The following is a 19,570-nucleotide window of genomic DNA, read 5'->3' as shown; positions in this document are numbered from 1 at the left end:
CCGATCTCACCAGCCTAATGGACTATTGTGTCAGGTCCCCATGTTCTTGTTTCTATACCTGCCAAACTAGCGCAGGACCCTCACTGCTCAGTTCTGCCACCTCAAGATGTTGCTGGCCTCCCCCGGATGACAGCTCGAGAAGCCTCTGAGTGCCGTTGAAGCTGACCCCTGGGAATGCTTCCATAGGTGGCCTTTTGAACACTGAACCCCATCAGTGGTGGTCTCATTTGTGTGGTTCCAAGCTGGAGCCTTCAGTGTGGGGTGCTGCCCTCAAGGTTTCTTTCCTGCTGGCCCTAATGCAGAGCATGAGAGTTGTCTTGAAGTACTAGCTTCTGTAAAATTAGCCTTCTCTGGGGAGGAACAAAGGAAGCATGTGCCTAGTGACCAGGGTGCTGAATGGTTTCCAGGTGGGAATTCACTTGGTTGTGTCAGGCGGTCTCTGCCTTTAGGGTGAAGACTGCCTCTGAGCGTGGTTAGTTTTCCAGGTCAGCCACTTCCACGGTCTCACATGCATCCATATTTTTGTTGCTGTTGAATTATAACAGAATTCTGAGTCTGGGCTAGCCAGTTCACCTATAAACCAAGTATGGTGATGTATGTCTGTAATCTCAGTATTTATGAGGCAGAGGGTTGAAATTTCACAGTTAATCTGGCATATGTGGTGAGAACCCTGTCTTACAAAAAGAACAGAGAGACAGTGCAGTAGTGATACCTGTTGTTTAACAAGACACAGGCTGCCAGTGGTTCCTGAGATACAAAGGTGGATGCAAATAGCCCTGTAAACTGCCAGCAGCTTGTGGTCTTGCAAGAGAATGGGCATGCGGTAGGTAGTGCCTTGCTAATGATGAATTCTGTCCAGAAGCTCATTGTACACCAGCGCCAGCTAATTGTCGTTGTGACCAATATCACAACCGAGACGGAAGGTCAGTAAGTGGCTGTTATGTAAGCATAAGGATCTGAGTTTAAATCCATGTAAAGAGCTAGATATGACTGCCTGTGCCTGTAACCATGGCATTACAGTACAGGTCAGCGATCATGAGAACTCAGTGCCAAGCCCACCTGGCCAAAATGAGAGACTGTGGCTCCGAGGCAGTAAGAATAGAGGAAGGCCCCTAATGTCCTGCTCTGGTCTCTGCCTGTATGCCCATCTACACACGTGTATAGGTCACAGACACAAAGACCATCAGCTTTCAGTCTCCACTCCCACTCTTTCAACGGTTGCAGTCTTTACACATACAAAGGAACCAGTTTCCACACCCCAGCCCCCGCTTTTTGTGAGCCAGGATCTTACTGTCTAGTCCAGGCTGGCCTCGGACATAAGAGTCTTGTGTTTAATCCTCTTGAGTTCCACCAGGCCCAGCATAAAGAAATCACCAGTCTTAAAGTATGCGAAAGTATTTATGAGAGGTTGTTCATTTGACAAGCAACCACACTTCTTTACAGAGTACAATAGGAGAAATCCTACAGTCAGGATGGAAAGCCAGATGGTCCTAGGGGACCTCGGGGTCAGACCAGTTTGCTTTGTGTGTCCCACTTTTCTGCCATGCTAATAACGTGAAGAATTAACTGAGGTGTTTTGGGGCAGATATCGAAACGGGGAGGTTATGTTAGCACTTGAATTGGTGACATAAGAATTTCTTTTAAAATCTCAGATTTTATCTTTATAATAAAGGCGTTTGCAGTCCACTGGTGTTATGTTTGCCTAGCCTGTCCCTTCCCTAAAACCTGATATAAAAGATCATTTGCTTTAGACCCTATGGCCATACCCCACACCCCTGACTGCCAGAGCTATGTAATGTTTTCTGCATTGCATTTCTTGTGCTGTGATGAAAGCAGCTTAAGAGAAGAAGGGTTTCCTTTGGCTCAGGGTTGGAAGGGAATGGAGTATGCCTTGGCCGTGGCAGGGAATGCTTGCCAGTGGCTCCACGAGGCGGCTGATTTTACAGTTTGCACCGTCAGCTGTCAGCAAGTGGGGCGAGGCGGAGGCTTAGGTGACTTCCCCTTGTCCCCTTTCCTTCACTCCCAGTCTGTGAGATGGTGCTGCCCACATTCAGGGTGTGTCATTCCTTCTTACAAACATGTCCAGAGGTATGTGTCTCTGAGGCGACTCCAAATCCTGCCAAGGTGACCGTGAAGACAAACACCACACATCATCTCATGAGTTTCCTAAAATTTAGATGTTTGTGTGTGTTAGGTGAGGTCCTAGGCAGAAGCCTTTAGCCTGGTGCTAGCCAAGCCACTCTGCCTGAAGGTACCTGTCAGAGGGACCAGGGCACTGATGTCCCTTCACACAGAGATGCTTAGGTTAGTCTAGGGCTGACCGAGACCAGGAATAAGCCAAGCCCTGCCCTCCTGGCGCTTGTTCTTTCCATGTCTCCTTGGCCTGGTGAACCAGTTGTTTTTAGAATGTTTTCCCTCCAGAGCCCTCAGTCCAGAGCGTGCACCCGTAATTAGAAATCTCTCCCTCTGCAAGGCTCTGCCTGCCTCCCAGTGAGCGCAGATCTAGGCTTGTTGCCTGTGTCAGTCGACGCATCTGGGTAGTGACTACTGCTTGCTGTTCACTAGGCACGAACACGGGGGTGAAGAACATGGCGGCGGGGCCCAAACTGTCACTTAGTAAGATGTGGTAGAATTAAGTGTAGCTTTTCTGGGTCTCAGTTTCTCCCCTCTAAAATGAGACTTGTACGTGGACCTGTCTAAATATGCTATTAGAGGACTCAAGTGATGCTGGTGTGCCGTGCCTGGCCCATAGCAGTTGTCTAAGTTACTGTTGCAGTTAGTACTATATTGTTGCAGCAGCTCTTGCTACTGTACTATATTTCTGGTAATATCCTTGCCCTGATCCCAGGCATTGTACTCTAAGTGGAGTGTGGCCAGGGCTTGTGCCCATTGTCTGGAATCAGATATAGATTGAGAGTCAGTTACTAGAGTAGAGCGTGCTTATTAGCAAGGTGTTTGGGGAGTGGTGTCAGGGACGTCCTCCTGCAAGGGAGGATCCTTGCTGATCCTCCAAATGGCTGGGATGAACCCAGAGCCAGGACAACATGGTAGCCTCCTGGCAGAAGACTCTGGAGGGAGGTTGGGAGGTTGGAGGATGACACAAGAGTGCTGAGTGAGGTTAGCACAGAACCTGGGGGTGGTCCTGGGCGGTGCCGTGGTGCTGAGTGAACAGGATGTGAAACACAGAATCTTCCAGTCATGTTATAAGCACAAAGTCAAACAGGCAAATTTGAGTATATTTACATTATATATATATATATATGTGTGTGTGTGTGTATGTGTGTGTGTGTGTGTATACACATATATACATATATATATATAAAATGTATATATAGTATATTTAGTTTGTGTATGTATATTATATTTTATTTAGTTTATTTAATTATGGTGTATGTTATTTAGTTCCAAATATACACAAAATATTTTTAATGTATAGTATTTGGCTGTCATTCAACAAATAACATTTAATATAAAATGATGATTTTGCTTGTTTTGATTTTTGCCTGTGTGTTTGCCCTAAGCCTTTGATATGTGTTGTGATTCTTATGCTTGTGGTACACCCATTGTACTCTGGGCTGGGCTATTTCAAGAACTTATGCAGCCGATGGCTACTCTTTTGAATGGCATGGGCCTTGGCAAAAAAGACGTGGCTGTTAAGGGTGGAGAGAACTTGAGGGCTGATGGCCGGACAGAGGAGGACAGGACAGGAAGGCTGGTGTGCTTTTTGTGTGTTAATGAGGCAAGTGGTCTTCAGTTTAGAGGAATTCAGGTGAAAAGCCCACGGTTTATCTATGCTTTCAGGAAACAAGGGGAGAGGGTGAGCTGAGGAGCCACACTGTGTTGAAGGTTTGCTGCAATAATGGACTTTGTAGACACTGGCTCCTGGGAAAAGGAGCTGATGTGCTGTGAACCCTCTGGGACTGTCCCTCCCAGTCAGCCGTGTTCTGTTCCCACCCCTGCTCTGCCTTAAGCAACGGTTGAGCTCCAGGAAATGATCACCCACCCCCACCCAGGGAGGGCTGTGGCCAGAGATAGGAGCTCCTGGTCATCCTCACACATGCCTTACCTTTTGCTGAAGGATCAAGGAAAAGCTTTACTGTCCTGAGGAGCACAGGGAGCAGAAAGGAGAGAGGGAGGGACACACGAAGGAGCTCTTCAGAGAAAGGAACCTGGGACCTGTTAGATAAGGGCTGAGCTATACCCTCTCAGCCCTTTTTAATTTTAATGTCATAAACAATAAAGTCAATCACAAACCATTTTTGGTATTAATAAAAGTATGCTCATTGTAGTTCAGCTATGGTAGAAAAAGGTCTGTACCTTGGTTGAGGGGATGAAGTTTTGAGGCTGCTTCCGGATCCCTGTTGAGGCAAGGTGCTTCTGTAAGGCAGTCTGTCTCTTCAGGAGTGAAGGGATCGTGCTCACTGTCGGGAGTTATCTGTCACGATGAGCACACAGGGTGCTCATCTGTTCCCGTTTCTATCCACCCGTTCATTCTCCAGTCATCACATTGTTCATTTACAATGTGCCAGTCTCTTTACAAGAACCAGAAATAAGGCCACAGAAACTAGCTTTTTTTATCCTTTTAAGAAAAATCCCAGTTTATCACTTAGTGGTTGGTTTGCATGACAACTAAGTGCAGCCATAAGTCTGAGTTGCACCATTGGTATGCGGCCATGTTATTTGTGGGGCTGGGGAGACAGGTGAAGCTTGAGCTGGTGGAAGGGGCTCAATGGCGACTTACCAGTGCAAAGCTCGGTGCTCTCAGACCCAAAGGCTACAAAGTGTGCCCTCATGTACATATCAAGAATCGATTAGTTCAACTAAAGGTTTACTGCCTTGTGCTGGGTACCAGACGCACAGAGAGCATGTGAGATGCTGCTGGACCCAGAATGAGGGCTGAGAGGGGACATCTGTGCTCACATCTGAGGGTGTGGCCCAACTTGATACTCTCCGAAGCACTCCACCTAAGGAGTGCGTGTTCCATGCTCCCATCCTTCAGGGAGCGGAGACCCAGAAGATGTCAGTAGTCAGGCAGTATGGTATGCTGAGAGTTCCTTGGCTTTGAGAGGTTCTTGCCCTGCCCCTACAGATTAGAGAAGGCCCCGTGAAGAGAGTCGTAAACTGAATGCTGCAGACCAAGTGTGGATTTATGGAGAGTATTCGGAGACTGCTTCCGTCTGTCCGAGCTCTAGATTAGGAGAGCACAAAGTGCCTGGGTATGGCTGCCATCGTGGGGCATGGCAGAGCACTGTGAGGGTGAAGGGGCAGGTGGCCAGCTGGAAAGGTGGCACAGGCAAGGCACTGACCCTTGTGCTGGGGGATTCTGACTTAAGTGTAGCTGACAGGGAGCTCTAGGTGGACTATGCAGAACTGTAGTCCATTTACACTCGGAGTGGTCTTTCAGAAAGACTCATGGAACTTGAAAACCGTGAAATGGGAAGCAGTTCTGTCCAGGCCTGGACTGCAGAAACATGGAAGAGCCATGTTACCAGGAAGACTTGGGGGAGGTAAGTGTTTACCGGTAATGGATGGAGCCAGGTATAGAGAAGGAGGGAGGCTGATTTCTGTCTGGGTCAGGCAACCCAGGTAAGGAAGTCAGCTTAGCTGAGGGAGGTGACTTTAGTGTGCAGATCCTGAGATGTCACCAGGAAGCCTGGAGTCTTCCTGGGAAATGAGCACCTGGCTCTGTCCTGTGTGGTGAATGGACTCATGAGGGCTGTCAAAACCTAAGAGAGTAAAGAGACAAATTTAAGATGGCACGGATGAGGGGAGCTATGTGGGTGAGGAGGTGCAGCTGAAGAAAATGGAGTAGTACAACCCCCCACTTGGGTTTTTAAAATTTTCAAGTCTATAGAACTGTTGGGAAAATATTACAGTAAGAACCAGATAACAATTTGAGGTCCTGGAGGTGGGTAGAGAACCAGGAAGTCTCTCCTCCTCTCTCTCAGATGACTGTGGCCATATTAAAGTGGATATTGGATGGGACTGTTGGAGAGAGGGGCCCACAGCTCAGGCTTGAGAGGTCTGGAGAGAGCTGGAGGAAGCACAGGGCTAGAGGCAGCATGCTGACTTGCGGACATGGGTAGAGATGAGACTTGAGGCCTGGAGCACTGCAGAAATGGCAGGTGGGGAAGAGAAGCCAGGCAGAAAGTGCAAGGAAGGAGGGGAAAGGGCCATCTTGGACAGCTCCCGAGGCAGCAGCCAGAGTGAGCAGCTGTGTAGGCTGTTGCTGGTAGGTCAGGTGAGCTGAGGAGCCAGCCTGTGGGGGTGGGGTCACCTTGGTGAGAGCAGCGTTGTGGAATATTAATGTGGTTAGAGCAGACTGAAGAGCACCGAGGAGAGGAAGTGAAGACAGCAAATGTCGTTGCTCTTTCAAGGACTCTTCTCTACAGGGGAAGAGAGAAGCGGGGCGAGAGTGGGAGGAAGATGTGTCAAGAGGCTCAGTAAATACCTGAAATAGTTAGTGCAAGACACACGGGGTGGAAGGGTGTGCAGCTGGGGAGGCCTGGCCATGCAGGAGGCACATTAAGAAGAGGTTAGAGGATCAGTTTGGAGGCAATAGCTATCTGAATTACTCCCCAAGGCGGACTTCCAAACCACTACTTTACAGAGTTGCTGCAAGGGTCCTCTGTCGAAGCGGCCAGAATAGGGATAGCCTTGCCCGTGCTTAAGGCTTCCAAAGCTCTGGGTACCTGCCGGTGCTTAGCAGTGCTTCTTTGCCCTGGCCCCTGACTCCTGGTTTTGCTGCATGCCCCTGGCTCTTCTGTGTGTGCTGGGAAGAATTTGGGTGCCTGGAGGCTTCCTGGTGACGATGTCCCAAGGCCAGTGTCCGGCCTCCAAGATCTCACTAGAGGTTTTCCCAGTGAACCTTCTCCACCTCCAGGCTCTTGACCGCATCTGGTTTCTCATGCCGGGGTTGAGACTGGGCAGCCCCAGGGACCTTTTGTGCCTTCTGTTTCTCCTTCTCTCTCTGAGGATTGTTCATTAGGATGGAGGACTTCTCAGTTCAAACAGCCTGGATGAATTTTGTCTACTCAAACCTTATTATTCTGGGCATAATAGGTACCATTTTCTACATGTTGTATTGAACTGAGACTGAACCCTGTGGGAGGGGCAGAGGGCCGGTGGGGCCTCTCAGATGTTTCCTTCTGCACCTTTGAATTTGTCATTGTCCATGGCCCAGTGTTACATGTGGCTTTTCATATAAGTATATTCTGTACATTGGACATCTCTTCCCTTACCCCCTCTCACCCAAATTTTGCTTTTGTAGTGGAAAAAAAAATCCATATTACTGGAAGGTTTCATTTAGATTTCCAATTCTGGTATATCTCAATTAGTCTTCATAGATCTTCAGATTACTTTTCTTTTTGTTTGTTTGAGAAACTTCACTAATTCTTCCCATGAAATTATCTTTGCCCTTCACAGCCCATCTTATAAGTGCTTATTTTAACATCTCTAAGCCGACAATGCCAAACTACCTTGAGAAGATTGTGAAATGGTATTTATACATATATATTGCTTAAAAACCCCTCTTAATGTGAATATCAATCTTCTTTCCCTTTTCTCTTAAGTTTGTATTTTAAAGGAGAACATTAGAACACAGGTGTTGGTATTTTAGGCAGAGTGACAATCTCTTATCAGAAGTTACCTGTAATGTTACATTTTAGATATAGTGAAAGTAGCATAGAAATAGACTCCTCAGTATTAAGTGTTTTCAGATGGACACAGTATCTAAGTGATGCCAAGGGTGTTGCTGAGTGGATGCTGGTCCTAAGGCCAGGCCGACTTATACAGCTGTTTAAACTCCAGCAGCTTGGCTCAAAGGGCACTGCTGTTCTATAACCGTATTTAAAGATCTGTTCCTCTTTTACTCCCTCAAACTGAGCTCAGAGATATAATGGGACCCATTATAGGTAAAAGGTCTGTGACTCAGCCATCGAGCTACTCAAACTCTGGGCTGTTTTAATTGCCACCATTAAAGCTTTAGTACTTTTATCTCATAAAAATAGATATCATTGATGTAAAATGTGTGCCTGTTGAAGATACATGTGTACCTCTGCCCTCACAGTTAGCTAATCAGCCATCTGAGTTCCAAGTTAGTTGGGTTTTATGCAAATGGGAACATGACATAGATCACAAATTTTGTTCTGAGTTAGTCCTTTAATTAAGAAGACATTCCAGTGGTACTCAGGGCCAAGTCTCACTAGAATCTCTCTCCCTCTCATAGAACCTTATTACTTTTGTTTTGCCTTGGATAGAAGCTATATTTCTTTGATAGAACTGTGGTGGGTCCCTCAGTTCCTCGATCCCAAGAGTACAGTGCTTCTAGTTCAAACGCTGGGATTTCAAGAATTCAGTGGACACACACACAGATTACTCCTCTGTCCCTAGCTGAAACATCAGCTTAAATGTAAATGTAGCAGTCAGAGGTATTTTTCTCAGCTTGTCTGCTGGTGGGTTCTTGTTGCCAAAAATATAAATTCTATGATGAGGAAATTTCACAGTGTGGTGGAAGCTCCAACAATTCATTGAAGCCAAATATTAAAACGTGGATAGCCAGTTCGTTCTGAGCATTTTTCCCCAGTGTGCTAGCAGGCTACTTTCATTCATTATTCACATTGCTGTGCATAGAGGTGACACCTCTCTGGGTCTGCAACGAATACATCTCAGCAAAGTTTAGCTCCCTACCCATTCATGCTCACATTTATTTCTCTGTTGTGAAAATAGCAACTAATTAGTGGGGCATCTCCACAGGCGAGCCTCTCCTGCTCTCAATGGTGATGGGATGACCCCTCACACAGGAGAACAGAATCTTGACTCTAAGAAGGATTCAAATCTAAACAATTCTAAAATACAAACCCACCCACACAAAACATTTGTGAGCTACACGGCCGGCCTCTCTCCTTGCCCAGCTGTGTAGATTCAATTATAATAATTTTCTCAGTTGCATAACATTGCTATTTGTTTATTACTGCCTTATTAGTCAGTGAATGAACCTCCCTCTTTTTGACCCCTTAGTAGTGTTTATAAAATACTTAATTGCTTTGGTATCTTCTGTTTTGTGTGTAATTCCAGCTGGAAGGAGCCATGGGACAGAGTTCTCCCTAAATGTGTAATAGACTGTTTCTAATGTGCAGTAAACTTTCTTCAAAAAGGTGTGTGTGTGTGTGTGTGTGTGTGTTTTAAGTTGAAAGTAAAGATTTTGTTGTTGTTGTTGTTGTTTTTGTTTTCTTGTTTAATCTCTTTGTGACCCTGAATAGTGTGGCGGGAGCCACTGGCCTCTCCTCTGCAGCCCCGCACAAGGGGTCCTTCCACCCTGCTTTCCTTGCCTCTCAAAGGAGGACCTGCTGGGAGTCATGGCCAGCAGCAATGAAGCAGTTGACATTGAGCTTGAGAATGTGGTCTTTGCAGCGAGGCTGCCTGCTTTCAGTCCTATCTCCTTTTAGTTATTTTTGTGACTTAGGAAAGTTTTTTGTCCCCTTTGAGTGTATTAGATTTTTCCATTTGTAAAGAGAATGTCTGACTGTACTCAATGACCTGGTCAGCATAGCATCTTTACAAAGACACAGGGACGCTCTGCAGTGTTGTCAGGGTGTGAGCTCTCTCACAGGGGAAGAGGGATCCTAGGGGACAGAAACCAAAATGAAAGTAGTTCAGATTAGAAATAAGGCAGGTATTTATTTGAATGTGTGTATCGCTGTCTGGCATGTTACTGCAGACTTCGTGGCTTATGGCCATACCCTGTTCCTCCTCAGCATTTCTTAGGTCGGGGTCTGAGCATGGGCATGGGTCACCTGAGGCCACTCAGGGCTCTCCAGGAGTAGAGCGTAGGTGGGATTTCTCACTGGAATCTTGACTGCTAGCTCCATTCAGGTTGGGCAGAGGTCCTTATGGGCTACGTGGGACTGTCCTGGGTGTCTTTCACTGCTACCCTGAGCTCTTAGAGGCTACCTGCAAGTTATGCCTAAGGTTTTCTCCCCCTCTGCCTTGGCCACTGGCTACTTCACAGCCTAGATAACAGCCTAGATAAGAATCTTCCCTCCTCTTTAAAAGGCCCCCTGATTTAAGTCAGACTTGCCTAAGATAATTGCCCCTTTGAGGTAACCCCAAACCAGTGATTTCTCACCTTGATCAGACCTGTGACATCCTTTTCCCCTTTAGCTAGCAGTCAAAGGTCCTGCCACACTCAGAGATAATGGGGCAGTCTTAGAGTTCTGCCTCCCACAACATGCGAATGAGTTTTTATAGACCACGGTAGTCTATCATTAAGCATTTATTATGAGCTAAATATGCTAGATTCCCAGTCTCAGAATCGTGGAGAACTTGTCTAGAGTGTATACATTAACTTTATCACTAAATTCCTTTAATTTTTCCCCCTTTCAAAGACACTCAGTTCTGTAAAAGCCCTGGTATCCATCAGTGTTCCTAAGAGACCTGTTGTCATTCTTTGAAGTTGGAGTTTTCAAAGCCATAGGAATAGCAGAGTAGGTTGCTTTTTAATATTATACTTTTAAAATAGCACACGTAAGCAGCATGAATTGCTTTTCTGGGTCCAAACTGTACAGTTCTTTTTAAAGAGCAAACTTGCTTTTTAAATTGCTGTTGAACGTACCAGTGGCGGCAAAGCACACTGTCAAGTGTGCACCAGCTTAGTGAGCTGAATTAATTTTTTTTTTAAAGTATGTAAGTTTGACCTTTGTCTTCATTGTCTATGAATAGAATTCCCTGGTGTCTCTCTGTGCGTGAAATATTTTGACCAACCCAGAGGCTTTGTTGAAAACACATACAAGAATATTTCACTGCATCTGATCCCTGGCAGCCAGGGTAGTTTGGTCAGTGCTTGTCTATGGCCAGATTCAGCTTCTCGACGGGTTCGGGAACAGGGAGAACCTTAGTGCTGAAGAAGTGAGGAGGTGTAGATCCTCATTCATGAATGCTAAGGAGAGGGCAGAGAGGAGAAAGGAGGGAGAGGCTCCACGGGGTGAGTCTGGAGTGCTTCGAGCCTGCTCTTGCTGGCTTTGCCTCTAGAAAGCTGTGCTCAGAAGCATAGCACCAGAAGCCTGCTCTCAATGCTCCAGAGATTGAAAGTGGGGAGCCGAAAGCACAGCCCTCCTCATGAGCAGCCAGAGCCAGGCACCCCACTTTCTCTTAAGATGTCCCTCCTGTAGAACTGTGCCTCCCATGCCTGCTCTTCTGGCCCAGGCAACACAAGGAATTATTCACTCTTACTGACACAGGCCCTTTAAAAAAGTATTATTTCCATTAGGATGCAAACTACTAGGCTTTCCCGCAGATCTTTACTTGTGATACACTTGTGTTGTGTCTTCCCCATGACCCAGGGGTAGTTTTGTCACCTCTCTACCCCTCTTACCAAAAGAGCTTTTCAGGAAGGAGATGGTCAAGCCTCGGAACATCCCGGTTACCTGTGCAGTAGTTTTGATCGGGCCATCACGTGGGAGAACATCGCTCAGGTTTCACACAACTAAGCTATTTTTTCCAAACATTTATGAAGTCGTGGAGACACATCACAATGTGTTCAATTTAACAATGTGTACCCTAGGGGTATGTGTGTGTGGATGAGCAGGCTGTTTCAACTCTGTGGGCCCTAAATGTAAACTTGTGAATTTTTTTTTTTAATATAGTGTTTTTTCTAAGAGATAGCAATTGTCTTAGGGGCGGAGGAAAGGATGGGCTTAGAGTCCCTCCTGCACAGTAGACTGTAGTAGATAACTAAGATACATGCAGGTCCATTCTTTAGGACCTGGGAAGAGTTTTCAAGGCAGGGCTGGGAGGCAGGGAGCAAACTTGTCTTTTCTTGGTCCCTACATAATTGAAATGGTCCCTGGAGTGGGGGTGGGGGGTGATGCTCCGCTCATTGCTGAATCTAATGACACTCCTCTCAGACAGTCAAAGGGAGATCTGAGAGCAATGCCAGAAGAGTGGTCACTGCAGCGAGCTGTAGAAAAACAGTATTCACCTCCGGGTGTGCACTGGGGTGAAAAGTTAGTGATAGTCAATGATATTCTAAAGCTTTGGTTCAGAACCAAACTAGAGTTCTCCCCTGACCCTTTGAAGCAAAAAAGTTCAACTTTGTAGTGAATTAAGAGACACCCATCCTGTAGTCCAGGGTTAGGGTTTTAGAGCCATGGTGGCCACAACCAAGCTCGGCTGTACAACCACCCTTCTAGCTGATGTTCACCGTCTTGGCAGTGACTGACATGCTTCAGTGCCTCTCGGAGGACAATGGCAAGCACGGTTGTTCCATTGGTGTTAAAATTAAAGCCTTATCCCTTATCATTTTCCAGCCCCGTGATTTTGGTGAGTTAATTCTAAAACTTTCACCCCACCACACACATACACACAAAGAAGCAGTAACAACATCCACTAATCTAGCCTCAGAGGACTGTTCCAAGGCTGAAGAGAAGAGGCATGGCAATGGCTTAGTAGAGCCCAAAGCATGCCAAATGAACTGACAGTAAATGGTTGAATGAGAAACTTGACTCAGTACAGTGCCCTGGGACTGCTTCCCCCGCTCCCAGTGCTAGGATGTGTCATAATGCCCTCTCTCCAGCATCCCAGGAGTGCTGGCTGGACATAGGACTAGAACACGGGCCTGCACCTGACTCTCAAGGAACCCCCCAAAGCTGCAGGGGAGTACCGTACCCAGCCCTGGTCAGGGGTCAGAGAAGAAAACCAAAGGTGGCGGTAGGTGGTGAGTATGAGCACCAGAGCAGGGGACAAAGCTCTGCCAGCTCTTGCCTGCTCCTGCCAGCTCTGAGGCTGGTGAGAATAGACTCAGTGTTGCTGGCCTCTGCCTCTACTGTGGCCCTCACACGTAGTAAATGGGAGAGACAGCACACCCTAGCCCCCAAGGCCTGGCCTCACTCCTCACTCAGTATGCTCAAGATTGTGCATCTGATTTGAAACTTCTCGAACATGGCTGCCTGCACATTCGTAGCTCTAAAGCATTTGGTTTGTATGGCGAGTCTATTCGTTTAGATACCAGGCATAGCAGCACTTACCTGTAATCCCAGGTACCCGTAAGGCTGAAGCAGGTGGATCACAAGTTCAAGGGCAGCCTGGGCAATTTGCAAGACCCTGTCCTCAAACGAAAGTTATAAAACAAACATACAGACACCCACCCATACCCACAACGGGGGAGGCAGGAGAGACAGAGACAAACAGAGATAAACACGTATCTCAGCTTGAGTTCCATATTCTTTGTTCTCCCACTCCAATGTCTCAGAAGTTCTATAATCTGCTCAAATATGTGTTGAATGAATAAACTAGACTCCTGATAACAAGTGTAGCAGCAGCAGCATCTGCTTTAAAAATCAACTTTAATCCTAAAAGTCTCAGTAGCACTTACTGAACCTTTGCTAAGTGTTCTGAATCTTTATATACTGTGTGGCCCAAAGGAAGGACTTCAGATTTGACACCAGGCTTGCTTTCTTAAGGAGTGTAGAGGATCCAAGGCCCAAGGATGACTTGGGGGAAAAAAAGACAAAAATAAAAGTTCTAAATGTCAGTAATAGGAACATGTGTCCAAAGTCATTTCAAAAAGGATCATAAAGTTCGTTTCCACCTTATGTGACTAACTTGTAATTTGTAAATGGTTTAAATCCTAGTTGGCTGTGTTGTGAGCCCATGTTTCTTCTAAGAGTTCCCACTGGCGGGCTACTTCCTTAGCAAATGTCTCTTATGCTCCTGTGGCTCTTTATGCCTCTCCATAGCTAATTTTCTGGGGGTACAAGTTGGCAGAAATAGTATATCCCTGGTCCAGCCAATATTGTCTCTTCTTTTGTCAAGCATTACTGTGAATCTGTACTTGTTTGGATATGTATAAATTCAGATATATAAATGTATGCTTGTTTGCAAATAGGTATTCACCCACAGGCATCCCGTATACGAAGTACTGTGAGCTTTAGAGATTGTATGTGTTCCATGTTGGTGCTATGACTCTATATTGCTTATAGGTTCAGACTTAAGGGGTATCATTAAGGAAAAATCTGAAAAGAAGATAGCTTTTTTAAGTCAGAAAAAAATTAGAAAGGAGAGCACACTTAAAACAGTCAAGAAATCTCTCCTCTACTATTTTCCATCGTATCGTCTATAGGGCTTCATAGGTTTGCCTAGACATAGCAGAGGAATTTACCTTTGCTTCCCCATTGGCTGGCCTTTGATAGTGTGCATCTGGCCCCTCTGCAGCTCTGTACAAGAGCTTACTTTCTAATTGATATACTGTCAGCAGAAGAGTTAAGGATAAAACCAATACAACTGAATTTTTTCTTTATACAAAACATACACCTTGGGCCATTTTTTACTTATCATTTAAATATCAGTCAGCTGTCTTAAGACCCAAGAATCCATAACCCACTTCTTACAGACACCACAGTATGTCAAAAGGAATATCATGAATGGTGTCATGGAGAATGTCCTATAGGAGTATGTGAATTTTGTGTGGTATCTGAAATCCCTCACCTTCGTTTTAATAAATGAGAGGTTTTAGGAATGGCCTATATGGTAATATCAGATGTTAATGGCATTGATTACCTGTCAGGCAGTGGGGATTGATGGGAAAATGTCCGCTGTAAAATTAAATAGCATTAGAAAAGACTGTACCAAGCATTTGGTGGGGGTAGCCAGGGAAGTGGGGCCTAAGAGACTTTGTCAGGGTTTTATTTGGAGCTCCACGTTTTTTTTTTTTTTCTTACCCCACATGATTAAGGCAGACCATCTGTTCTTTGTTAAATGTTTACAAAAACAGCTTCCCTCTAAAAGATTCAAGGAGAAGTAGGTCTGGTAAACACTCATTTCCCTGAGCACCTTTCCGCCCTCCTTCAGATAGTACCAAAACAATTCTGCTGCATATCAAACAAGATTAATACGTTTCTGTGTTCCATCTTCACTTTTCCCCTCCTTGTGGGAGATTAAATTCTTTACAGAGTCCCTAATTTATGGCCTCATTTATTTCTAAAAGAAGCATCTAAAGTGATTTGTATGCTAACGTGTATAGATGAACTTTCAGCTTTTTTTGTTTTTTTTTTTGTTTTTTTTTTTTTGTGTGTGTGTGTGTGCGCGTGTGTGCAGGTGTAATGCTCTTTTTAATTCATAAATGTGCGCTGGAACAGCTCTCAGGGGACACCGGTATTCTGTAACTGAAGTGGATGCCATGTAGGTTGAAGATGGGTACATATCCCCCCATATAGTACATACATTACTGTTCTATAGTAGAGTGATCCTTCCGACTTTGCCTGGTGTACTGGCTGGTTTTGTGTCAACTTGACACAAGCTGGAGTTATCACAGAGAAAGGAGCTTTGGGTAGAGGAAATGCCTCCATGAGATCCAGTTGTGGGGCATTTTCTCAATTAGTGATCAAGGGGATAGGGCCCCTTGTGGGTGGTGACATCCCTGGGTTGGTAGTATTGGGTTCTATAAGAGAGCAGACTGAGCAAGCCAGGGGAAGCAAACCAGTAAGAAACATCCCTCCATGGCCTCTGCATCAGCTCCTGCTTCCTGACCTGCTTGAGTTCCAGTCCTGACTTCCCTTGGTGATGAACAGCAATGTGGAAGTGTAAGCTGAATAAACTCTTTTGTCCTCAACTTGTTTCTTGGTCATGATGTTTTATGCAGGAATAGAAACACTGACTAAGACACTTTCCTTTTAAGGAATAACTTTCCTTCTATTTCTTGAATACTAGATTCTCCCAAAAAAGTTTCATTTCTGTCCTCCATGCAGAAAAGCTGTATCTTCCTCCTATGCAGTTACGTTAGGAAATGTAATTAACAGAACTTGAGCTGTTTGCAGGTAGAAAAGTTGAAATCAAATCACCTAACCGAGCTAGTGGCCGGGGCTGAGGTTGCTTGGGTCCATGAATGTTTGTGAGGGGATATAGGTCAGTGGTGACCCTTCAGGGTTTGGTCAGTTCAGTGCCGGCTCCACTTTTTTCCTTTCCAGAAAGAAGGCTTCAAGAGGACAGGGGTATCGTTAGAGAAGTGCTAGGTTTAGGAAACCTAGGTTCACACTTCACCTCTTTCCCTTATGTGACTTCTGATAGCCCCGTCACCTCCTAGAACTCATTTCCTGTCTGGAAGATAGGGTAGATTTAACTACACGATGTTGTCCGTGTGGGAGCTGCGTGCAAGTGTGTATCAGTGCGCTCCTCCTCCCACAGTGTACTTACCTCTGACTTCTGACATGCCCTTTTGAATTCATTTCCTCTTTGCTGTGACCAAAAAGGGGCAATATGTATTTTAAGATTGGTCTTATACCAATTTGTTGTTGTTGTTGCTGCTGCTGCTGTTTTTGGAGCGATGGGGATCAGAACCCGAACCTGTGCCTTTTAGGCAAGCACTCTAACTCTAAGCTGTATGCTCAGCTCACCCTATACTGGAAAGAACTTAGCAAGTAGAGAAGCTGAACTCTGGTTTAGGGAAATGACTTCCCCAGAAAGCCGTTGGTGTGGGGCTTGGACTAGAATCTTAATGTTTCGGGTCGGGGTTCTGGGACATCTCTTCCCTGCTGGTGTGGCTGAAGAATCAAGCGTAATTGTCATTAGAGTAGCCAGGACAGGCTTCAGTGGGAGTGGTGAGCTGCCTTCTTCTTAAGCTTGTTTCAGTTTGTCATGTTGTTTTGGAGACGATCATGGAGCCCCTTGGAGAAAGGATGAAACTTGAGGTGCCTCTTTAGAAATACTCCTGTGTGTAAGGTTTTAGGAGCTGGCTGGAGTTTTAAGAGATTGGATGAAGAAAAGCTACATTCAAGTGTTACCTCCAGTCCTTGTGTGGTCTTGGGGAGCCACATTACCTTCTGGAATTTCTTTCTGAAAGACAGAGATAAGTTACTACAATTCCCTTGTAGATTCAGGTAAATGGACACATAAACTCACTATATAGCGTGAGACATGCTGCATAAATATTTTATGTTGAGTTATGATTTCTGTTAAGTGTACTAAACATGAGTTTCTGACCTTCCTTAGTTGTTGAGTCTGTGTGGTATAAGCCTGGGCCCTACACTGCTCTGTTTTGGTGGGGTATAAGTTGTATCACCTTTGATTTTGGTTCCATTATGATCTTTGTTTCCTCAGACAGGTTACTTTATGTTAGTGTGTCATTGTCCCCAACTGTGAAACTGGAAGGTTCCTCATCTTAGTCCAAAGCTCTGGTGTTTGGGGATATAATGATGTTAGCATCATGAAGCCTGTGCTGGGCATTCTGGAAGATCACTCAGCTCACAGGAATCTAGGGAAAGGCAGAGGATGGCTGACGGTTGCAGATGGGATGGTTTCGGGTATTCTGGTGCCGCCACTTGTCAGATGGATGATGCGCCTGTGCGGCTCTGTTTACAGGGTAGATGATGCTCCTGCACTGTTGCTGCCCCGTCTTGGGTCCTGGGCTGTGAGGTTGCTCTGTGCAGGAGTTATCTACTCTGATCTCACTTGACTTTTCAGCATCTCATCTTATTTGTCAGTGTGCACCTTCCTAATTAATGTCAGCATTGATTTCATCTATCTAACCATCCATGCACCCACCCACCCACCCACCCATCTATCTATCTGGCTTCAAGAAGTGAGGGGAAAGATTGTCCACATTTCACATTACTTCAAGAAACTCAGTCAATGTAAAATCACTCTTCACATGACATTTTAATCTAGACAGTGTAATGTCATTTAACCCAGATCTGACGCATATACTCTGTGAAGGTTGTGCTGTACTTAGCTCTGTCTGCTTAGTACTAGAATCTTTCAATGTTGGATGTGCTTGTTCTTTGTACTCTTTGTGTCTTTGAGCCTCCTCTCACGTGGGGAGAGGCCTTTACAGGCTAAGTCTGTGTTTTGCTTCTTGCCCAGTGTTCTTACAGTTGAAAAGTTGCAGAATGTCTAGCTCTGTAGCAGCTTTCCCTTCCTGTACTAAGGCGTTTCTGTAGTAATAAACTGGTATTTAAAGCATTCCTCTCAAAGAAACACATATGTCTCTAGGCTGAGAGAAAATGGCAAATCCTGTTACCCTTGGTTTGTAGATAATCTGCTTCTTTGAGTATAGAATAGGACCATCAGCCATTGACTCTCAGTGCCTTTCTTAACCCTGAAGACTAAGAGACTAATTCAGTCCCATTTGTGTCTCTTAGCATTCTCCGTCGGAGCCCTTTCTAGAGAAGCCAGTGCCGGATATGACTCAGGTCAGCGGACAGAACGCTCAGCTAGTGAAGAGCGATGATTACCTGCCGTCGATAGAGCAGCAGCCACAGCAGAAAAAGAAGAAAAAGAAAAACAACCACATTGCTGCAGGGGATCCCAGTAAAGGTTTTGGTAAAGATGACTTCCCTGGTGGGGTTGATAACCAAGAACTGAGTAGGAACTCACTGGATGTGTCCCAGGAAGAAAAAAAGAAAAAGAAAAGGCTGAAGGTCAAAAAAGATCCGAAGGAATTGAAGGAGCTGAAGGAGAAGAAAGAGCCCAAGACCCCAAAAGCCCCGAAGATCCCCAAAGAGCCAAAGGAAAAGAAAGCAAAAACTGTCACGCCAAAACCCAAATCCAGCAAAAAGTCAAGGTAGGCTGTGGGTGGAGTCAAAGGCCACAAGGTCGATCAGCCCCAGGCTGCAGTGGTCTGCATGAGGATGTGGAGTACCTGTGTATTTTAAATCATTTGTGAGCATCTTTGGCTCATACAGTGCAGAGCTAAGGTTTTTGTGTATTCCATCCTTTAGGGCTCTACTGCCATGAACTGTTGATGTATCCAGAGTTTTACTGGATAAAAAAAGTGTTATTTAGCAACTGGCTTCTTTTTTTCCAAAACCACAACTTTGCTTGGCTCTCTATGTAACTCATAGGGAGGATTTCAGATGAAAGCAAGGCCACTGAGTGGCTCTCAACATTTTACTGCCAACTACAGAATTTGAAAGAGAGTTGATTGTGTCTGCTTAGCAGGATAGGTCTTTCACGGCAGGTTGAAGTCCTTGTGGACAGTGTGGGAAAACACAGTGGAACTCATCATTAGATGTGGCTACAAGAACAAACATTGTGGACTCTGGGTATAGGAAAGAACCTCTCTTGCTTTGTATACCCCACCAACTCTCTGACCCCCTAGAAGGCATATTTATTCAGTAAGAAAATCCGAGAGAAGACATTGAGGACTAATTTTTTTCATTTGTACTGAACATTTCCAACAACTGTTCTGAACCAGTTCCAAACATCTGAATCTATTTTTCAGAATATGGCTCATGTTAGAAAATATAGTTTCCAGATGGGAAGTATAGCCAGACTTGGTTAATCTGAGCCTGTTTGCACACTCTGATAGAAAACACACTCCATCCTCTAGTCCACGTGCACATGTAAACATTTATATGCACACACATACATACACTCAGTTGTGTCATTGCCTCACACTTTCTGTGTAGAGCTGTAGCCCTTTTGCTGGTAGGGTACACTGTGTGTACATGTGCAGGCACACCAGTGCACAGAGGAGCTCATAGGTTTGCCGGGAGAGTGAAGGGGCAGCCTCTGCAGTGTACTGCTAGCAGCTCAAGCCGTGGTTATTCTGTGTGTTGATGCTGTGAGTCTTTTTTTTTTT

The 19,570-nt window shown here is 45.4% G+C and overlaps 1 protein-coding gene across 9 annotated transcripts in view; it reads left to right on the top strand.

Annotated features, from left to right (window-relative positions):
• Window positions 1-19,570, top strand: part of Chd7 (chromodomain helicase DNA binding protein 7) — a 181,525-nt gene that overhangs the window by 81,066 nt on the left and 80,889 nt on the right. For all 9 annotated transcript variants that reach the window (XM_031366666.1, XM_031366675.1, XM_031366672.1 and 6 more), the window contains one exon: window positions 18,129-18,550. In XM_031366666.1, coding sequence (XP_031222526.1) covers window positions 18,129-18,550 — 422 coding nt within the window. The remainder of the gene's footprint in view (window positions 1-18,128; window positions 18,551-19,570) is intronic.

The sequence above is a fragment of the Mastomys coucha genome, unplaced genomic scaffold (genome assembly GCF_008632895.1).
Source record: "Mastomys coucha isolate ucsf_1 unplaced genomic scaffold, UCSF_Mcou_1 pScaffold14, whole genome shotgun sequence".
Lineage (NCBI taxonomy): Eukaryota > Metazoa > Chordata > Mammalia > Rodentia > Muridae > Mastomys > Mastomys coucha.
Note: the sequence above shows the minus strand (reverse complement) of the source record. Positions and strands in the feature narration are given on the sequence as shown.